The sequence below is a fragment of the Ostrea edulis genome, chromosome 5 (assembly GCF_947568905.1).
Source record: "Ostrea edulis chromosome 5, xbOstEdul1.1, whole genome shotgun sequence".
Lineage (NCBI taxonomy): Eukaryota > Metazoa > Mollusca > Bivalvia > Ostreida > Ostreidae > Ostrea > Ostrea edulis.
Window position 1 is genome coordinate 79,258,162 of NC_079168.1, and position 17,278 is coordinate 79,275,439.

The 17,278-nt window shown below is 35.8% G+C and overlaps 2 protein-coding genes across 3 annotated transcripts in view; both read right to left on the reverse strand.

The window, feature by feature from the left end:
- LOC125652746 (acyl-coenzyme A amino acid N-acyltransferase 2-like) overlaps nt 1-181 on the reverse strand; it is a 33,705-nt gene extending 33,524 nt beyond the window's left edge. The window contains exon 1 of the mRNA XM_048882131.2: nt 70-181. Within this exon, the coding sequence (XP_048738088.2) occupies nt 70-76 (7 nt within the window). The 5' untranslated portion in view covers nt 77-181. The remainder of the gene's footprint in view (nt 1-69) is intronic.
- Nucleotides 182-12,432: 12,251 nt separating this feature from the next.
- The window catches only part of LOC130055077 (acyl-coenzyme A amino acid N-acyltransferase 1-like), a 31,362-nt gene continuing 26,516 nt past the window's right edge, over nt 12,433-17,278 (reverse strand). For both annotated transcript variants that reach the window (XM_056166365.1, XM_056166364.1), the window contains exon 9: nt 12,433-12,772. In XM_056166365.1, coding sequence (XP_056022340.1) covers nt 12,627-12,772 — 146 coding nt within the window. In that variant the 3' untranslated portion in view covers nt 12,433-12,626. The remainder of the gene's footprint in view (nt 12,773-17,278) is intronic.

Genomic DNA, 17,278 nt, shown 5'->3' on the forward strand with positions numbered 1-17,278 from the left:
TTAATATTTTCCAAACGACATCAGAAATCGAATTAGAAACGTATTTTTTCAGACTGTTAATATACGTACTTCGCATAACACTGTCTATGGTAATGTGTCAAACTTTTCCTGCAACACCTGTGGAGTTCGACATCCTATTTGACCTATATATCGGAATCTTCGAATCGAAAGTAACAAAGTTCGGTGTGCCGATCCCGATTAAAATTTACGCTATTTTAAAATCGAAAGTAGGTACAAACTTTGTCCGAATCGGCAAATGGCTGTAAACAACGTTATGCGAAGTATGTATATGTATCTGTATAGGTACGTTGAATCACCACTTCTGGCATATGATCAACGAAATGTTGATACCACGTATGTGTATTAAAGAAGTTCGTACCTGAGATTTGGAGTAATGTCAATTTTTGGGGAAGTATATTTTTGATTTCTACATTAAAGGTGAATTAGGAAATTAAAAAGAAAAAATGGGGTTGCAACGCTTGTTATTGAGCTACAGTGTTCTAAACATGATCCTTTTGCACTTAAGATTTATTCAGTTAAACTTGATTTGTCTGTTGGTGTCAATACAACATACATGCAAGTAACACAAATCAATCATTACATAAAATACCCAGAGTTCCGTGCGCTCCAACACTACAGATAAAAAAAAAAAGAAGTATAATACTAGTAATGGAAATAAATAATGACCTTTTTACACTTGATTGATTGTATTTTGCTTAAGTTACGTCTCGCTCAAGAATTTTCCACTCATATGGAGACGTCACCAAGACCGATGAAGGGCTTCAAATTTGGGCCTATGCTTGGTGCAGGGTTCTTTAGTGTGCCACACCTTCTGTGATACAGGTTACCCGTTTTAAAGGTCATATCTCCGAGGACCTGTGACATTCACACCTGATGCCGAGCGTTTGGCGATGGAACTGTCACTCCCCTTTTTACCGACTCGGGTCTGTCACGGCCGGGATTCAAACCCCGGCCCTCTGCATGCAGGGTGAACGCTCTAACCTCTCGACCACCGCGGCGGTCTTTTGCACTTGTAAAGTATTTGATTTCAATTTTCCAAAACGTAAATAGATAACGTCTGTCATTTGAAGCAAAACATCCGGTTATACTCCCAAAAACATCAAAGTTATCCAGACTTATCATAGAGGATGCCCATAAATCTACTGGCCATTTAGGAAATAATTCAACTTTGGCCGTCCTTAGGCAACGATTTTGGATTTTGGGAGCCTCGGATCTATTCAAATCCATTGCTTCAAAATGTGTAATTTGTCGGAAGTACCAATCTTCAGTTTTGCAGCAAAAAATGTCAGATTTGCTTAAAGAAAGACTACAGCCTGACCAGCCACCATTTTCAAATGTTGGAATGGACTATTTTGGTCCTTTTGAGTTGAAACGAGGCAGGAGTACTGTTAAGAGATATGGAGTGATCTTCACCTGTATGGTTTCACGTGCAGTTCATCTAGAGATGGCATTTTCATTAGATACAGATTCAATGCTATACGTAGGTTTATTGCAAGGAGAGGAAAACCAAACTGCATTAGATCAGACAATGGAACTAACCTTGCTGGTGCCGAGAAGGAACTCAGAGAGGCGATACAAGCATGGAACTCAGACAAGATTCACAATCAGTTGTTGCAAAAAGGGATCCAGTGGGAATTTAATCCACCTTCAGTTTCCCATTTTGGAGGATTCTGGGAAAGACTCATACGATTAGTAAGAAAGGTCCTATACTCAATCATGCAAGAGCAGGTTATACGTTTGGATGATGAAGGACTACAGACACTATTTTCAGAAGTAGAAGCAGTACTCAATGGAAGACCCCTTGTAGAATCTCCTAACAGCGCAAATGATTTAGAAGTGCTTACGCCAAATCATCTTCTTCTCTTGAAACCGGGTGAGCATTTTCCTCCAGGAACCTTCTTGAAGACTGATAGTTACGTGAAGAGAAGATGGAGACAAATACAGTATCTTGCGGATGTATTTTGGGCAAGGTGGACCAAGGAATATTGACCTCTTCTCCAGAGAAGACAGAAATGGTTGAAACCTAAGCGAAACCTGCAGATTGGGGATCTCGTATTAATCGTTGAAAATACTTCACGAAACAAATGGAATCTGGCAAGAGTAATTGAAGTGCAATCTGATTCTAATGGCATTGTGCGTGTTGCGAAGGTAAAAACAGCATCGACAACTTTACTGCGACCCATTTCGAAACTTTGCCTTGTTCTGGAATCGGACATTGAAATTTAAGTGCTGTACAAGTGAAAACTGCTGTATTGTTGTTGAACCTAAATGACTTTTCACAATAGTGTATGGTTTCACAAATGATATATTGTAAAATATGTTAAGGGGCCGGTGTAAAGTATTTGATTTCAATTTTCCAAATTAATCTGATTGTATGTAAATAGGTTTTCCAATTTTGTCAGGAAGTAATTTTTTATGTTGACCTGATTTGAAACGCGCCATATTTGCTGTACTCACTGTGGTGTGCTTGAGCTGTTTTCTTATATTCAAAAGACGAAATTCTTCAAAACCATGCTTCAGTTTTAGACACATTTAATATTCCAGTCAATGGGTCGAATGAATATGAGTTACCGTACCCATACTGGATTCCTAAACTACATAAAAACCCTTACAAACAAAGATACATTGCTGGATCCAGTAAGTGCTCTACCAAGCCCCTATCTTTGCTCCTCACGAAAATGTTAACAGCTGTGAAGGAGAAACTACAAACTTACTGTGCGACTACATATGCCAGAAGTGGTGTTAATCAAATGTGGATTCTAAAAATTTTTAAAGAACTTTTAGTAAACTTGAAATCACAGAATTTTCCCCAAATCAATAGCATTAAAACCTATGACTTTTCAACACTATACACGACCATTCCTCACGATAAATTAAAGACTAGACTTTTTAACATCATAGACAGTTGCTTCTTCAACAAAAACGGAAAACGGAAATATTCATATCTAGTGATCAGTCATTCAAAAACTTACTTTGTTAAACACCACTCTGATTCCACGCACAAGTACTCTGAAGTTGAAATAAAAAATATGCTAGAGTTCCTCATTGACAATATCTTCGTGGTCTTTGGTGATCAGGTCTTCCAACAGTCTGTTGGAATTCCCATGGGCATGAATTGTGCTCCTTTGTTAGCTGACCTGTTTTTATATTCATATGAAGCAGAATTTATTCAAAAACTTCTACGTGAGAAGAAAAAATCTCTCGCTGTGACCTTCAATTCGACTTTTAGATATATCGATGACGTTTTGTCTATTAACAATGACAGCTTTCATTCATAGGTCAATTTGATATATCCCTGTGAGCTCGAAATAAAGGACACCACAGAATCGTCCTTTTCTGCTTCATACTTAGATATTTTATTGAAAGTAGACATTAACGGCAAACTGACAACTCAACTGTATGACAAACGGGATGATTTCATCTTCTCCATCGTCAACTTCCCACATTTATGTAGCAATATTCCATTATCACCTGCATATGGTGTTTATATATCTCAACTGATTCGATATGCAAGAGCTTGTTCTGGGTATAGTCAGTTTTTAAATCGAGATAAGCTACTGACAAACAAGTTGATGGTACAGGGATTTCAAGAGTCTCGATTGAAGTCAGCATTTCGCAAATTCTGTGGTCGTTATAACGATCTAGTTCGTCAATACAACCTCGCATTGGGTCAAATGCTGTCTGACGTGTTTCATACCGATTGTTAAGCCGTTCTTGGCACACTGATTTGACTGCGGATAACTCCGTTTACCTGATCAGGATATGGGGCTCACGGCGGGTGTGACCGGTCAACAGGGGATGCTTAGTCCTCCTAGGCACCTGATCCCACCTCTGGTGTGTCCAGGGGTCCGTGTTTGCCCAACTATCTATTTTGTATTGCTTGTAGGAGTTATGAGATTGATCACTGTTCGTTATCTTCACCTTGCATTCAATGATGTATCAGAAAATAATCACGGTAATTATCAATTTAATAGTGTTGTTTTAATGTGTAAACTTGATATGTTTCTTTATAGTGTATTTACAGTTATTTATAAAAGGTAAATTGTCAGTTCAAGTATGTAAACAAAACTATAACACATGTCAGAGTGTAGATGTCACATTTCATTTTGCTTACCTTTCTATAAGTCATGCATTAATTGTCAATTTATGAAGTATTATCAGTTAAGCTCAATATTTCAATCAGTAATAATTGTTAATCATATCTGAAAGTACAATATTTACATATTGTACAACATAGTAAGTTTTGTTGTTTTCTGTATTGTAATCAATCTTTTCCTACTTCAAATAAAGAATTACAGAGATGGAAACGAATTGGCAATTATTGATATTCCAACATGGAAGAAAGATAGACAGAGTCAAGGCACTACAGCACTTGAAATACGAAAAAAAAAATTATGTTATCATTTGAGGGTTTAAAAGGACATATTAGGAGCAATATATCAATTTCTAAAATTTCACATAATTTTCAAGATCTTGTCTTAAAATTTAAAATGGAATTAAAATGATCGAACACCGCAAACGGTACAATATACGCCCGTCGGACAGTGAAATTCAACCTGGAAGCATATTGTGCACTCTGAATTGATACAATTAACACACATTCTGAACAGAAAAGCCTTAAAGTGGGTCATGGTGCACCAATCCATCTGACATGTGACCTGATTATGTATTACATTTTCACCGACATTGAGGTTGTGACAAAATGTTGCTGGAATATCTATATGATGATATAAAGTCCAGGAAACCATTTGATCTACATTTAGCCCTAAAGTATGTCGTGGTGCACCAATTAAGTTGAAATGTGAACTGATTATGTATTTCTCTGAAAGGGAGGTTGTGACTAAATTTCAGAGCAATACCTGTGACCATACCCCAATAAAATCTGGAAAACTGTTTGACCTACTTCTAACCCTAAAGTACTGTAGGTCATTACATGTGCGCCAATCCAGCTGAAATGTTAACGGCACTTGTCTTTCTCCGAGAGGAAGCCTTTGACTAAATATCAGGGCAATATCTGTATCCGTAATGAAAAAAAGCTCAGAAAACTGTGTGAACTATTTTTAGTCCAAAAGTATGTCAAGGATGGACCAATCCTGCTGAAATGCAAACTGAACTGGTATTCCTCTGAGAGGAAGCCTTTGATTAAATATTGGGGCAATATCTGTATCCGTACAGAAAAAAATCCTGGAAAACCATTTGACCTATTTTTTCCAATAAGTAGGTCAAGGATGGACCAATCCTGCTGAAATACTAACTGAACTTAATTGTATTCCTCTGAGAGGAAGCCTATGGTTAAATATAAGGGCAATATCTGTATCCGTAATAAAAAAAATAAAAAAAAAAGGCCGGAAAACTGTTTGATCTATTTTTTCCAAAAAGTAGGCCAAGGATGGATCAATCCAGCTGAAATGCAAACTGAACTTGTATTCCTCCAAGAGAAAGCCTTTGACTAAATTTCAGGGCAATATCTGTATCCATAACGAAAAAAAGTCCGGAAAACTGTTTAACCTACGTTTAGTCTTAATGTAGGCCACAGCCAGCCGGACCAATCCAACTGAAATGCATGCAAACTGAACTTGTATTCCTCTGACAGGAACCTTATGTGTAAATTTCAGGGCAATATCTGTAGGTGTAAGGAAAAAAAGTCAGAAAAACTGTTTGACCTACTTTTAGTCCTAATGTAGGTCACAGATGGACGTACCAATCCAGCTGAAATGCAAACTGAACTTGTATTCCTCTGAAAGGAAGCTTATGTGTAAATTTCAGGGCAATATCTATATTTGTAACGAAAAAATGTCTGGAAAACTGTTTGACCTACTTATAGCCCTAAAGTAGGTCAAGGATGGACCAATCCAGCTGAAATGCAAACTCACTCTTACAATTCTTGAGGGAGATATTGTGACCAAATTTCAAAGTTGTACATGCATCCGTTACGGAAAAAAGTCCGGAAAACATTACCCGGGACGGACGGCCAGCCGACCAGCTAAAGACAGGCGTATAGAAATTCAACATAAAAACGTGTCCATGCCCAGTTCATGCCATTCAGTTGACAACATTACTTATGGCAAGTCAACGAAAAGATCTGCAAGTCATCATAATCATCTGACAAGTCGACATTTTGACTTGTCAGAAAATTATGTCGACTATAGTCAGAAAATTATGTCGACTTGTCAGATAATTATGTTGACTTGTCTGAAAATTATGTTTGCCAGGAATGGCCTAACAATAGGTAAAAAGCATGTCAGACAGCATTTGACCCAATGATAGGTTGTATTGGAGAACTATATCAACCACAGAATTTGTGAAATGCTGAAAGACTTTTGAAACCCGTGTAACATCAACTTGTTTGTCAGTAGCCTGCCTCCATTTAAAAACTAATCATACTCCGAACAAGCTCTTAAATTGCGTATCGAATCAGTTGAGAGATATAAACACCATATGCATGTGAAAATGGGATATTGCTACATGAATATTGGGAAGTTGAAGGTGGAGAAACTGAAATCATCCTGTTTGTCATGAAGTTGAGTTGAAGGCTATCTGATAAACATGTACCATAAGATATATGATACACTAAAAATGAACAACGGCACGAACAGTGAATTGTTAAATTTTTGGGATGACCTGTCCCTTGCTCAGGACAATATCAGAATATTTACATAGAAAACTAAATAGAAAAGCAACTAAACTAACACTAAAACTAAATTACAAAAGCTGAAAACAAAGAAAATGTCCACATATTGATTGATGTTTTTCGCCACACTCAACAATTTTTCAGTTATCTGGTGGCACCCAGTTTTTATTGGTGGAAGAGAGAACCCAGATACAATGTACCTTGGAAGAGACCACCGACCTTCCGAAAGTAAACTGGGAAACTTTCTCACTTACCAGCATGAGCGGGATTCGAACCCGCGCCGACAGAGGTGAGAGGCCGTGTGCTTTTGAGTGTGATACTCTAACCACTCGACCACAGAGGCTATAGAAAAGTCTAATTCTGATCGAGGGTCAAGACTGAACTGAACAGTTTTGCGCTGGATAAAGTCAAAAACAAAGAACGAATTAACTATTAACCAGTATAATTAAGTGGTATGTTAACTTGCTATAATGAGTATTGTGTACCTGGACGTGTAAAGTTATATAACTAGTGTTGAACTGTGATTCAAAAATGAAATAATATAACCTGTAGTGGTGACCTAGCCAAGTGCCCATCACACTCGCACATTGCTTAACGTGTGTGATGAAGAGAGACACTTTACCATATCACTGGAAATTTAAAGCTAGCTCACTAACGAGGCAGTATAAGTTCCCTCTTATACTGTCCGCTACAATAATATGAAAAAACAAGAGTACCGCCAACGGTACATTACGTTTTCCTGTAATACTTTGACCTTGAAAACTTAATAGGCATCTTCCTCTCATCATGGTGAACAACCGTACAAAGTTTCAATATGCTGGAGCTTACAGTTTGGTTTGTATCCTGCCTACATTTCTACTAAGTGATACTGCGACCTTGACCTTTGATCTATAACATTGAAAAACAATAGGCATCGTCCTCTTATCATGTTGATCGAATATACCAAGTTGCAATATCCTGGAGTTTACGGTTCGGTTTGTAGTTTGCCTACAAGGTTATCCTACTAAGTAATACTACGTCCTTGACCTTGGACTTCTAACCTTGAAAAACAATAGACATCTTCCTTTTATCATGGTGATCAAAGGTAGCAGGTTGCAATATTCTGAAGCTTATGGTTTGGCTTGTATCCTGCCTACAAGGTATTCCTACTAAGTAATACTGTGACCTTGACTTCTGACCTTGAAAAACAATAGGCATCTCCCTCTCATATTGGTGATCAAATATTCCAAGTTGTAATATCCTGGAGCTTATGGTTCGGTTTGTATCCTGCCCATAAGGGTTTCTTACTAGATTCTCCTACTAAGTGATACTATAATCTTGACCTTAAATACAATAGGCATCTTCCTCTCATCATGGTGATCAAATGTACCAAGTTGTAAAATCCTGGAGCTTACGATTCGGTCTGTATCCTGCCTACAAGGTTCGGACGGATGGACGGACGATGTCACACCATAATACGTCCCGTCTTTGACGGGCATATAATTAAATAGAATTATATATATAAATTAATACAATTTGTTATAGTAAAAACGTGGGGGGGGGGAGTAAATAGGGGAATTATAAGTCTGGATATCATAAATAATAATGAAAAGTAAATCAAAATTTATAACATTGACTGCTAATGATGATGCTGTGACAAGAAGTAGAGGTGAAACTGAAAGTGTAAAACAAGCAGAACAACACTGAGTAATAACTAAGGGAAGCTAGGTCACATTCATTCTGGTGAAGTCATTGGGTTTGTTCATGTCATTGGGGCGGAATGACGTCAGTCTATGCATCCAGAATTTCTCCTTGTTTTTTTCTCCACATTGTTCAAGTGAATATTATGGTCAATAACCAAAACCGTCATATCTTCCCATTTGTGTCCCACGAGATTAAAATGCTTGGCAACACGTTCTTTGACATTTTTGGTTTTAATGGTAGACGGGTGGTTATTGATCCTTCTACATAGGTGTCCAGTTTCAACCACATATTTTTGGTCACAGAACTTGCAGCTTACGAGATAAATGCAGTTGTCCGTACGACAGGATGTGTCCCCAAGTATTCGGTAGCATCAGTTGGCGATCGACAGGGCTCTTAAAATTGTCTGCTCACACTGTGTTTGCACATCAGACATCTGTCATCAATGGTGATTTCTTACCAGAAGAGGAAATCATATATAGTCAAAGTACGGCGTATTTGTGGGGATACTCACAAAATCCTTTATTAATGGACAAAAAACTGTCCAAATCGTCACACATACACTCCATCTTCACAAGCCAAGGGTTTTTGGTCCACTCTGCTCACATGGGGAGCGGAATGGACCAAAAACCCTTGGCTTGCGAAGATGACATACACAGAGAGAGATTTCCTACTTTGTTGTTCTTCAATTAACATGCATTGTTGCACATATTCTAAATGGATATCTATTTGTTTTGATGAGACCATGGCAGATATCTTGACTTCATGACTCTACAATATCAAAAATAGAATATTGGTCTCATTAATGAATTCTATATGAGACCAAGGATGATGTCTGGCTATTCTCTGGCTCCTGAAAATCAGAAAAGAGTGAATGCATGGTCTTTTGCATGAATTCTTAAGATGAGATCATGACAAATATACGACACAATTCTTTGTTAAAATAAAAGATAAATAATCGGCTATGTATATGTTGTAGTATGCCTAGGTGTTCCTCTTCATTGTGGAAAATAACAGAAATAAATAAAACTTTTAATCATCTTTACAATCATTTTTTAAAAATTGTCATTATGATAATAAAAACTCAATATACGACAACACTGTTGTGGGGGGATGTATTAGGCTAATTATATATGCACATCAATATCAAAACGACTTCTAGTGATTTAAAAGAGCATTCATATTTTAAATTTAGTGTTTTATTTTCCACAATCTGGAGTACTAACTACATAATTCCAAGTGATCAGATGAGACTGTGGTCTCATCAACAGCTTTTGCCTATATACATGTACCTCAAATAAGTGTGTTATCTAGTTCTATCAGGGATTCTCCACTGCTTGTATTTTGCTTCACCTGAGATAACTAAAGATTGTTTATATGAAAATGGAATTGAAGTATTGTACAAAATATGTCAAGTCTATCCGATAAACCATTTAGGAGTTTAGGAGGAGAAGCATTCATAAGCTATTTTAACATCCTCTACTCCTCTTAGATCCACTATAACTTTTAGGAAAATAATTGGATCCTCCTGTCCCAATAATATGCAAATCTACAATTTTTAAATGGCAATGAAGCATTCTACAAAGTTTCAAGTCTATCCGATAAGCCATATAGGCGGAGAAGTGTTCACAAGCTAGATTTTGTGACAGACAGATGGACGGACAGAAAGTACAAAAAACATGTCTCCCTGAAAGAGAGGAGAAATAATTCCTGTACTAAACACCCTAAAGCCTGTTACTACTCCAAAGCATTTTGTTCTGTTCCATGCAAACTGTTCATCGTTCCATATAAACCGTTCATCATTCGGTACAAACTGTTCACCCTTCCCTGCAAACCATTCATTACTAACTGTTCATCGTTCCATACAAACTGTTTATCGTTCCATACAAACTGTTCATCGTTCCATACAAACCGTTCATCGTTCCATGCAAACTGTTCATTGTTCCATAAAAAAACGTTCATCGTTCCTTACAAACTGTTCATTGTTCCTTACAAACTGTTCATCATTCCTTACAAACTGTTCACCCTTCCCTGCAAACTGTTCATCGTTCCTTACAAACTGTTCATCGTTCCTTACAAACTGTTCACTGTTCTGTACAAACTGTTCACCCTTCCCTGCAAACTGTTCATCATTCTGTGCAAGAATAATTCCATACAATATCAAGCCTTGACCATAGATATGTACAGACCATTCAAAACATGCCCTTAGAAACTTACAGGCCGTGCAATTCATCTGGGACAGGTGCCATGATATTGTTGGGAATTTGAGCAATTACAGTATTTCAAAATTTCTCTACGATGGACTTTCAACAGTGAAAATCTGCACATGAGCATTTCTTGTTATTTTGAAACCACCAGAGTAAGATCCGATACATCCTTGAAGCCATTTGGTAGCAATCTAATTAAAATCAAATCCTTTGATACACTCATCTACTATTGCTACACATCTACTATCGCTACATACTTTGATGAGTGGATCAAAGGATCAAATTTTAATTAGATTGCTTTGGTATAGTCTCCATTTTGCCCTCAGTATTTTTATTTCTTTTGTATATAGCAGAGACACAAACACACATGCATATATATATATATATATATATATATATATATATATACATAATAATTTGTATAAAAAAAAACCTCTAAACACTTTTGTAGAAATATTTTGACCGTGTTCCCGGTCTTCTTCAGTCACAGTAAGTATTATAAATATATATATACGAGGGTTGTCCCAAAAACTCATAGACAATGTTAACTTGTTTATTAGTTAGAAAAAAAAATATTGATTTTCTTTTGTAATTTAAAAGCATCATTTTGGAGTTTTGTTTACAAAGTTTCATAATATCTTTTTTCATGATGACGTAGAACGCAAATAAAAAATATATGATCATAGTTGTCGGCGCACAAACTTCATCTCCGTCCATTACATGACGTTATTTACTTTCAGGATTTCGCAGTTTTTCTTTTCTTTTTTATGGCCTTCCCATTTTCGGTTCTAATGTCATTCCCTTCATACATATCTTGTGCCATTTAAACACTAATGCCCACTAACATTCTGGTGATCTGATGTGCTTTCCATCTCTTGTTTCTTTGAGTGGGGGGTCAAACAATGGCCTACATAATATTTTCTCGTGTGCCAAGAATGGCGTTGACATCATCATATCGCGCAAATTTCATTACAGGTACCTTTATAAATGACATCACTTCTCTGCCGGTTATGACGTCCTGTGGTTATAAAACCAGTATGTTACGCGAAAAAGATAACTGATTCCATCGATATAAATTTGAATACGATATATTTAATATGAAACTAATTGCTTTCATCTAAATCAGCGGTATAAAGAAAATATCTACTTATTTTTTTATGTGCACCAACAATGCAGATATATATCTTTTTATTCAGTAACATCCCATTTATCTCCTTAATTACTTATTTCAAATTTTATATTTTTGTTTAGAATAAGTAAAAGTTTTCCCATATAAAAAATCTTTTGGAGTTGATGCACATTTCAAAAATCATTAACATTGTCTACGACTTTTTGGGACAACCCTCGTATATATGTCTCCGTACATATAGGAATAATTGATTTTGTCCTGTTACACTTGTTTGATCAAGTTTCGTTTTTCAATGAAAAATATTATCAAAATTAATATCGGAACCGTCTGGATAATGCAAAGACCGACCTGCATGTGTATAACTTGTATATATTCTGTGCATTTAAAATCCCAATTAAGGTGTTTTTATTTATTTTCAACAACAAATTTAAAGAGGTCAGCTAATACAGGTATTTGAAATTAACAACGGTTTTGACTTCTTGAAGAAGTTGTGAAAATCAGCCGGGGCAATTTAAACAAGATATAAAAAGTAGTGTTTATGATTTTTTTGTCTCTCAAAAATGAATGCGTAATATGCAAATAGTTTTCTTTAGGTTTAAAATTGATGAAAATACAACAATGCCTGGTGCAGAGGGCAAATTTGAAAGTTTTCAATTCCAATATATTGTTGTAGATATCCTCTACTTTTCATCCATATCCACGGGTAGTATTTCTTCCTAAGTTAATGTAATTGCAAACATAGCGAAAATAAAACCAACACAATATTTTTTTATTTTGTTTTATTATAAGTGACTTACAGTCATGGAGAAGTATATTTCATATCTCCCTGTTTGTATAAATAATTTTCTGGTCACCGGTATATTTTATAGACATTACAGTCTGTATAATCTGCTAACATGTAACAACTGTAAAAAAGCAGTACTAATTCCGTGGCTTCACAATATCAACACTCTTTGTCTCACAATTTACTGTCTGTTTGTAGGGAGTGGTTGGTCAGTTTATCACACTTTAGTTGGTTGGAAAGAAATTCTAGGATCCTCCTCCATGAATCTTCCTGTGCATCATTGTGGGCCTTTGTTTCTCCTCCCCACAGAAAATCAAAACCTAAAAAAATATTGATATACCTCCATTAGGGCATTGTAAAGTGAGGCGATACAGTATTATAATAGAAATCGAAGTAAAAGAAGAAAGACTGTCATCCTATGGAATAGGGAATACCCAAAATGTCATGTAAATCAAACCCTTTTTTGTGATTACCTCCCCTTTGAAGGTGGCATGGCCCTTCTTTTCAACAAACTTGAATTCCCTTCATCTAAGGATGATTTGTATCAAATTTGGTTGAAATTGGCCCAATGGTTCTGGAGAAGATTTCCTATATATCAGCATGTAAAAATTTGATCCCCAAATGTGGCCCCACTCTACCCTCGGGGGCCATGATCTGGACAAATTTGAATCTATTCTGTCTCTATATCAGGAAGCTTTCAGGTAAATCTCCACTCTTCTGGCCCAGTTAGTGGTTCTTGAGAAGATTTTTAAAGATTTTCTTCATATATTCGCATGTATAACTTTGATCCCCTATTGTGGCCCCAACATCCCCTAGGGTTAATGATTTTAACAAACTTCAATTTCCAGTATGTAAGGAAGCTTTTCTGTATGTGGCCCAGTGGTTTTTGAGAAGAAGATTTTTAAATGACCTCACCCTATTTTTGCATTTTTGTGATTATCTCCCCTTTGAAGGGAGCATGGCCCTTCATTTTAACAAATTTGAATCCCATTTACCCAAGGATGCTTTTGGCCAAGTTTAGTTGAAATTGGCCCAGTGGTTCAGGAGAAGAAGATGAAAATGTGAAAAGTTTATGATGACACCGCGACCACAATGACAATGACAGACAATAACGGACTAATCCAAAGCTAGGCTCAGTTGAGCTAGAAATTGAAGAAAATCAAAATCCTTACCACTGTACATATTCAATACTAATACAAACACTCTGTAAAACAAGATGGTACTCACTCGAAAACTGTAGTAGGAGTTAGACAGACAAATCATGTACCCTTCACGTAACATTAAATGTAAAATAAAGGGGCATAATTCCTGCAAGAGAGGCGGAAATGGATAAAAATTTCAACATGATCTAGAATGGCCCACAAGGAAGCTGCACAACAAGTAACAAGTACTAAGTGTAATTTGTAGAACTTTGCATCAGGTAGTATCAGCCATCATCATACACGTACTTTCTTTGCATATAATATAAAGAAAGGATCTTAGCTTAGAAAAGAGGTAGATAGACAAACTAAGAGTTCTGTGTGTAAAATATTTGACCAAGTTCGACAACCTGTAAATATTTAAAACGTCAAAGAAAATTTAAAAAATGTTGAGAATTATTTCCTTGCACTGGGCACATCTTCAAGTTGTTTACAAATACCTAGCTAGCTTACATCTAAACTTTGAAAGAAGTTAAAAGGACAAACCATGTCCTTTATTTGATACAATACTTCCTCAAAATGGATTAAAAATCCTTGCCACATGCACATCTTCCACACCCATGTAAATATTCTGCAAGATAAGAATTTAGGTCCTCACACTTGAAAACTAGATGGAAAAATAAAAGACAAATCATGCACTCTCAATGTAATATAATTCCTCAAAACTGCATGACTAAATTCAATAACCTGTAATTTTCTCAGATATTGAAGGAAATCAAAATCCTTGCCACATGCACATCTTCCATACCCATACAAACACTCTCTTAAACAAGATGGTCCTCGCTTGAAAATTGTGGGAGTTCACTGTACAAAATTATGCATCCTCTATACAATAATTTTCAAATAAAGGGGCAAAACTCCTGCAAGGGAGGTCAAAATGGGTCAAAATTGCAACATGATCTAGAGTGATCCACAAAGAAGCTACAAAGCAAGTTTCAGCTTGATATGTGACAGAAAGATGAAATTAGAAACAGAAAACCCCCAAACAGACAGACGGACGTACAGACATCACTGTACACAATATGTCTCGTCTAAAGACGGGTGTATAACAATGCTCAACCAATGTAAGCAAATAACAATAGACCAACTGAGAAACTTGCGTGATCTAACGATGCACTTTCGAATTATATCTAAAAGAGTATGTCTTTGAAACTTAGAATATACAAATTTACAAAATATACTATGGTGTGACTGTATCATCTAACAATAATTTTAACCTTTATAACACTTATATCAATCGATAAAGCAAGCATTTTGTAAGTGTTGTCCATGACTAGTCTCAAATCAAGTTGCTGCTTAATTAATATTCTGTGTGAATAATCTTTCGTCAACAGTTTATTTATTCATTGACAAGATAAAATGATTAAATAACAATAAAAGAAATATAGGAAAATAAACTTTGATAAGTCTATATGTATGTTACTGATACCCTATGTGACATCCATTCTTGATATTTCAATTGAATCATCTTTTGCATTTTCTTTGATTTTGATATTCAAAACATGTAAATAATCATCTGCACTGTTTGTGAGTGAATATAATTTTGGACAATCGGGCAGATATCATTATTATCAAATACCAAAAAATACTGTTTTTGATATCTTCGAAGATAGATGCAGCGAATCAGACAAACTCTATCACAAAATGAAATGCCTTAAATTATGTACATGTATCTCACACAATAAAAAAAATTACAGAAAACTATAGGCAGAATACAAGAATTAATTCAGTCAACCATGAGATGAAGTTTAACAATTTTTCTTAGAATAAATATTAATTAATTCAACGGAAGTGAAACATGAGGGTGGAGCTACCTTAATTCAGTAAATCAGTCAACCATAAGACTAAAGTTTTACAGGTTTTTTGTTTTTTTTTTTAGAATAACCCTGTGACACAGATTCCTAAGTTAAGAAATATAGAGAAAAGTTTGCAAAACTACAGTTGGCTCAATGTTCCTTAAATCTTGAAGAAAAAATCAGTCAACTGTGACGAAACTTCATTTTGATTTGTAACGATATATTAGTGAATCACATACCAAATTTCAGCTTCCAAAATCAAAGCATGCAGGTGAAAAAAAAGTATGGAAAACAAACATGGATGAATTTTATTCAACCATGCAACTAAGTCTTAAAATCTTTGTGAAACTTGATCTGTATCTATACTCATTACTAGGTGACAAAATATCAAATTTCAGATTCCTAAGTTAATGCATAGAGGAAAAAAGAGGCCCATGGGCCTAGAATCGCTAATCTGATACATTGTAGAACAGGCAAAACTATAGCCATGAAATTCAAAAAGTATATCACAGTGACCTACTTTTTAATTGACACACTCCGAGGACTCAAGATACATCAACTCAAACAGGTTCATGATTCTAGGCCTCTTAGCATTTGATTTAGATATAGCTTTGAAGTTAAAAAAGTAAATCAAGGTGACCTAATTTATAGTCTGCACACTCCGAGGACTCGAGATGCTTCAACTGACAAAGTTTGATGATGTTAAGTCAAATAGTACCTGAAAATTTAAATGTAACTGTCCAAAAGTAGGTCACGGTGACCTACTTTTGGTCGACACACTGAAGACTCAAGATGCATCAACTGACAAGTCAAATAGTATTCAAATATAGCCGTCAAATTCCAAAAGAAGGCCACAGTGACCTACTTTTTGGTCGACACACTCCAAAGACTCAAGATGCATCAACTGACAAAGTTTTATAATTGAAGTCAAATAGTATCTGAAATATTCAGATATAAACGTCAAATTCCAAAAGTAAGCCACAGTGACTTACTTTTTGGTCAACACACTCTGAAGACTCAAGATCCATCAACTGACAAAGTTTGATGATTGTAAGTCAAATAGTGTCTGAAATATTCAAATATAGCCGTCAAAATCCAAAAATAGGTCACAGTGACCTACATTTTAGTCAACACACTCTGAAGACTCAACATGCATCAACTGACAAAGTTTAATGATCATAGCTTTCATAGTGTCCAAAATATGCATCTAAAATTGAAAACGTGAAATTTGAATGTCGGCAAAATTCAAAAAGTAGGTCACTGTGACCTACTTTTTTATAAATATGTTTTGAGGCCTCTAGATGCATCACCTTACAAGGTTTAATGATTCTAAACCTTTCGGTATCTGAAATAACAACCTAAAATGTATTCATAAATGATTAGCCATAAAATTCAGAAAGTAGGTCATGGTGACATACTTTTCACATGACGCACTTCAAAGACCCATGATCCATCAACTGACAACTTTTGATGATCATAGGCTCAAAAGTGTCCAAGATATGCATCAAAATCCATTGAATAATAATTACCTACGAAATTCAAAAAGTAGGTCACCATGACCTACTTTTGAGACAACAAGATATTAGGTCCTAAGATGCATCAACTGACAAAATTTGATGATCCTAGTCCTTATACTAAGCAAAATATCAAAGTTTTAACAAAACAAAATTTAAGGTCAACTTTGAAGTGACCTTGAGACCACACCCTTTGCCCCCAGGATGATGCCTTGAACAATTTTTTATCTACAACCTATCCTCATCCTTATGCATAAGTTTGGTGATAATTTGCCTAGTGGTTCTTTAGAAGATTTTTTAGCAACCACTACTTTTGT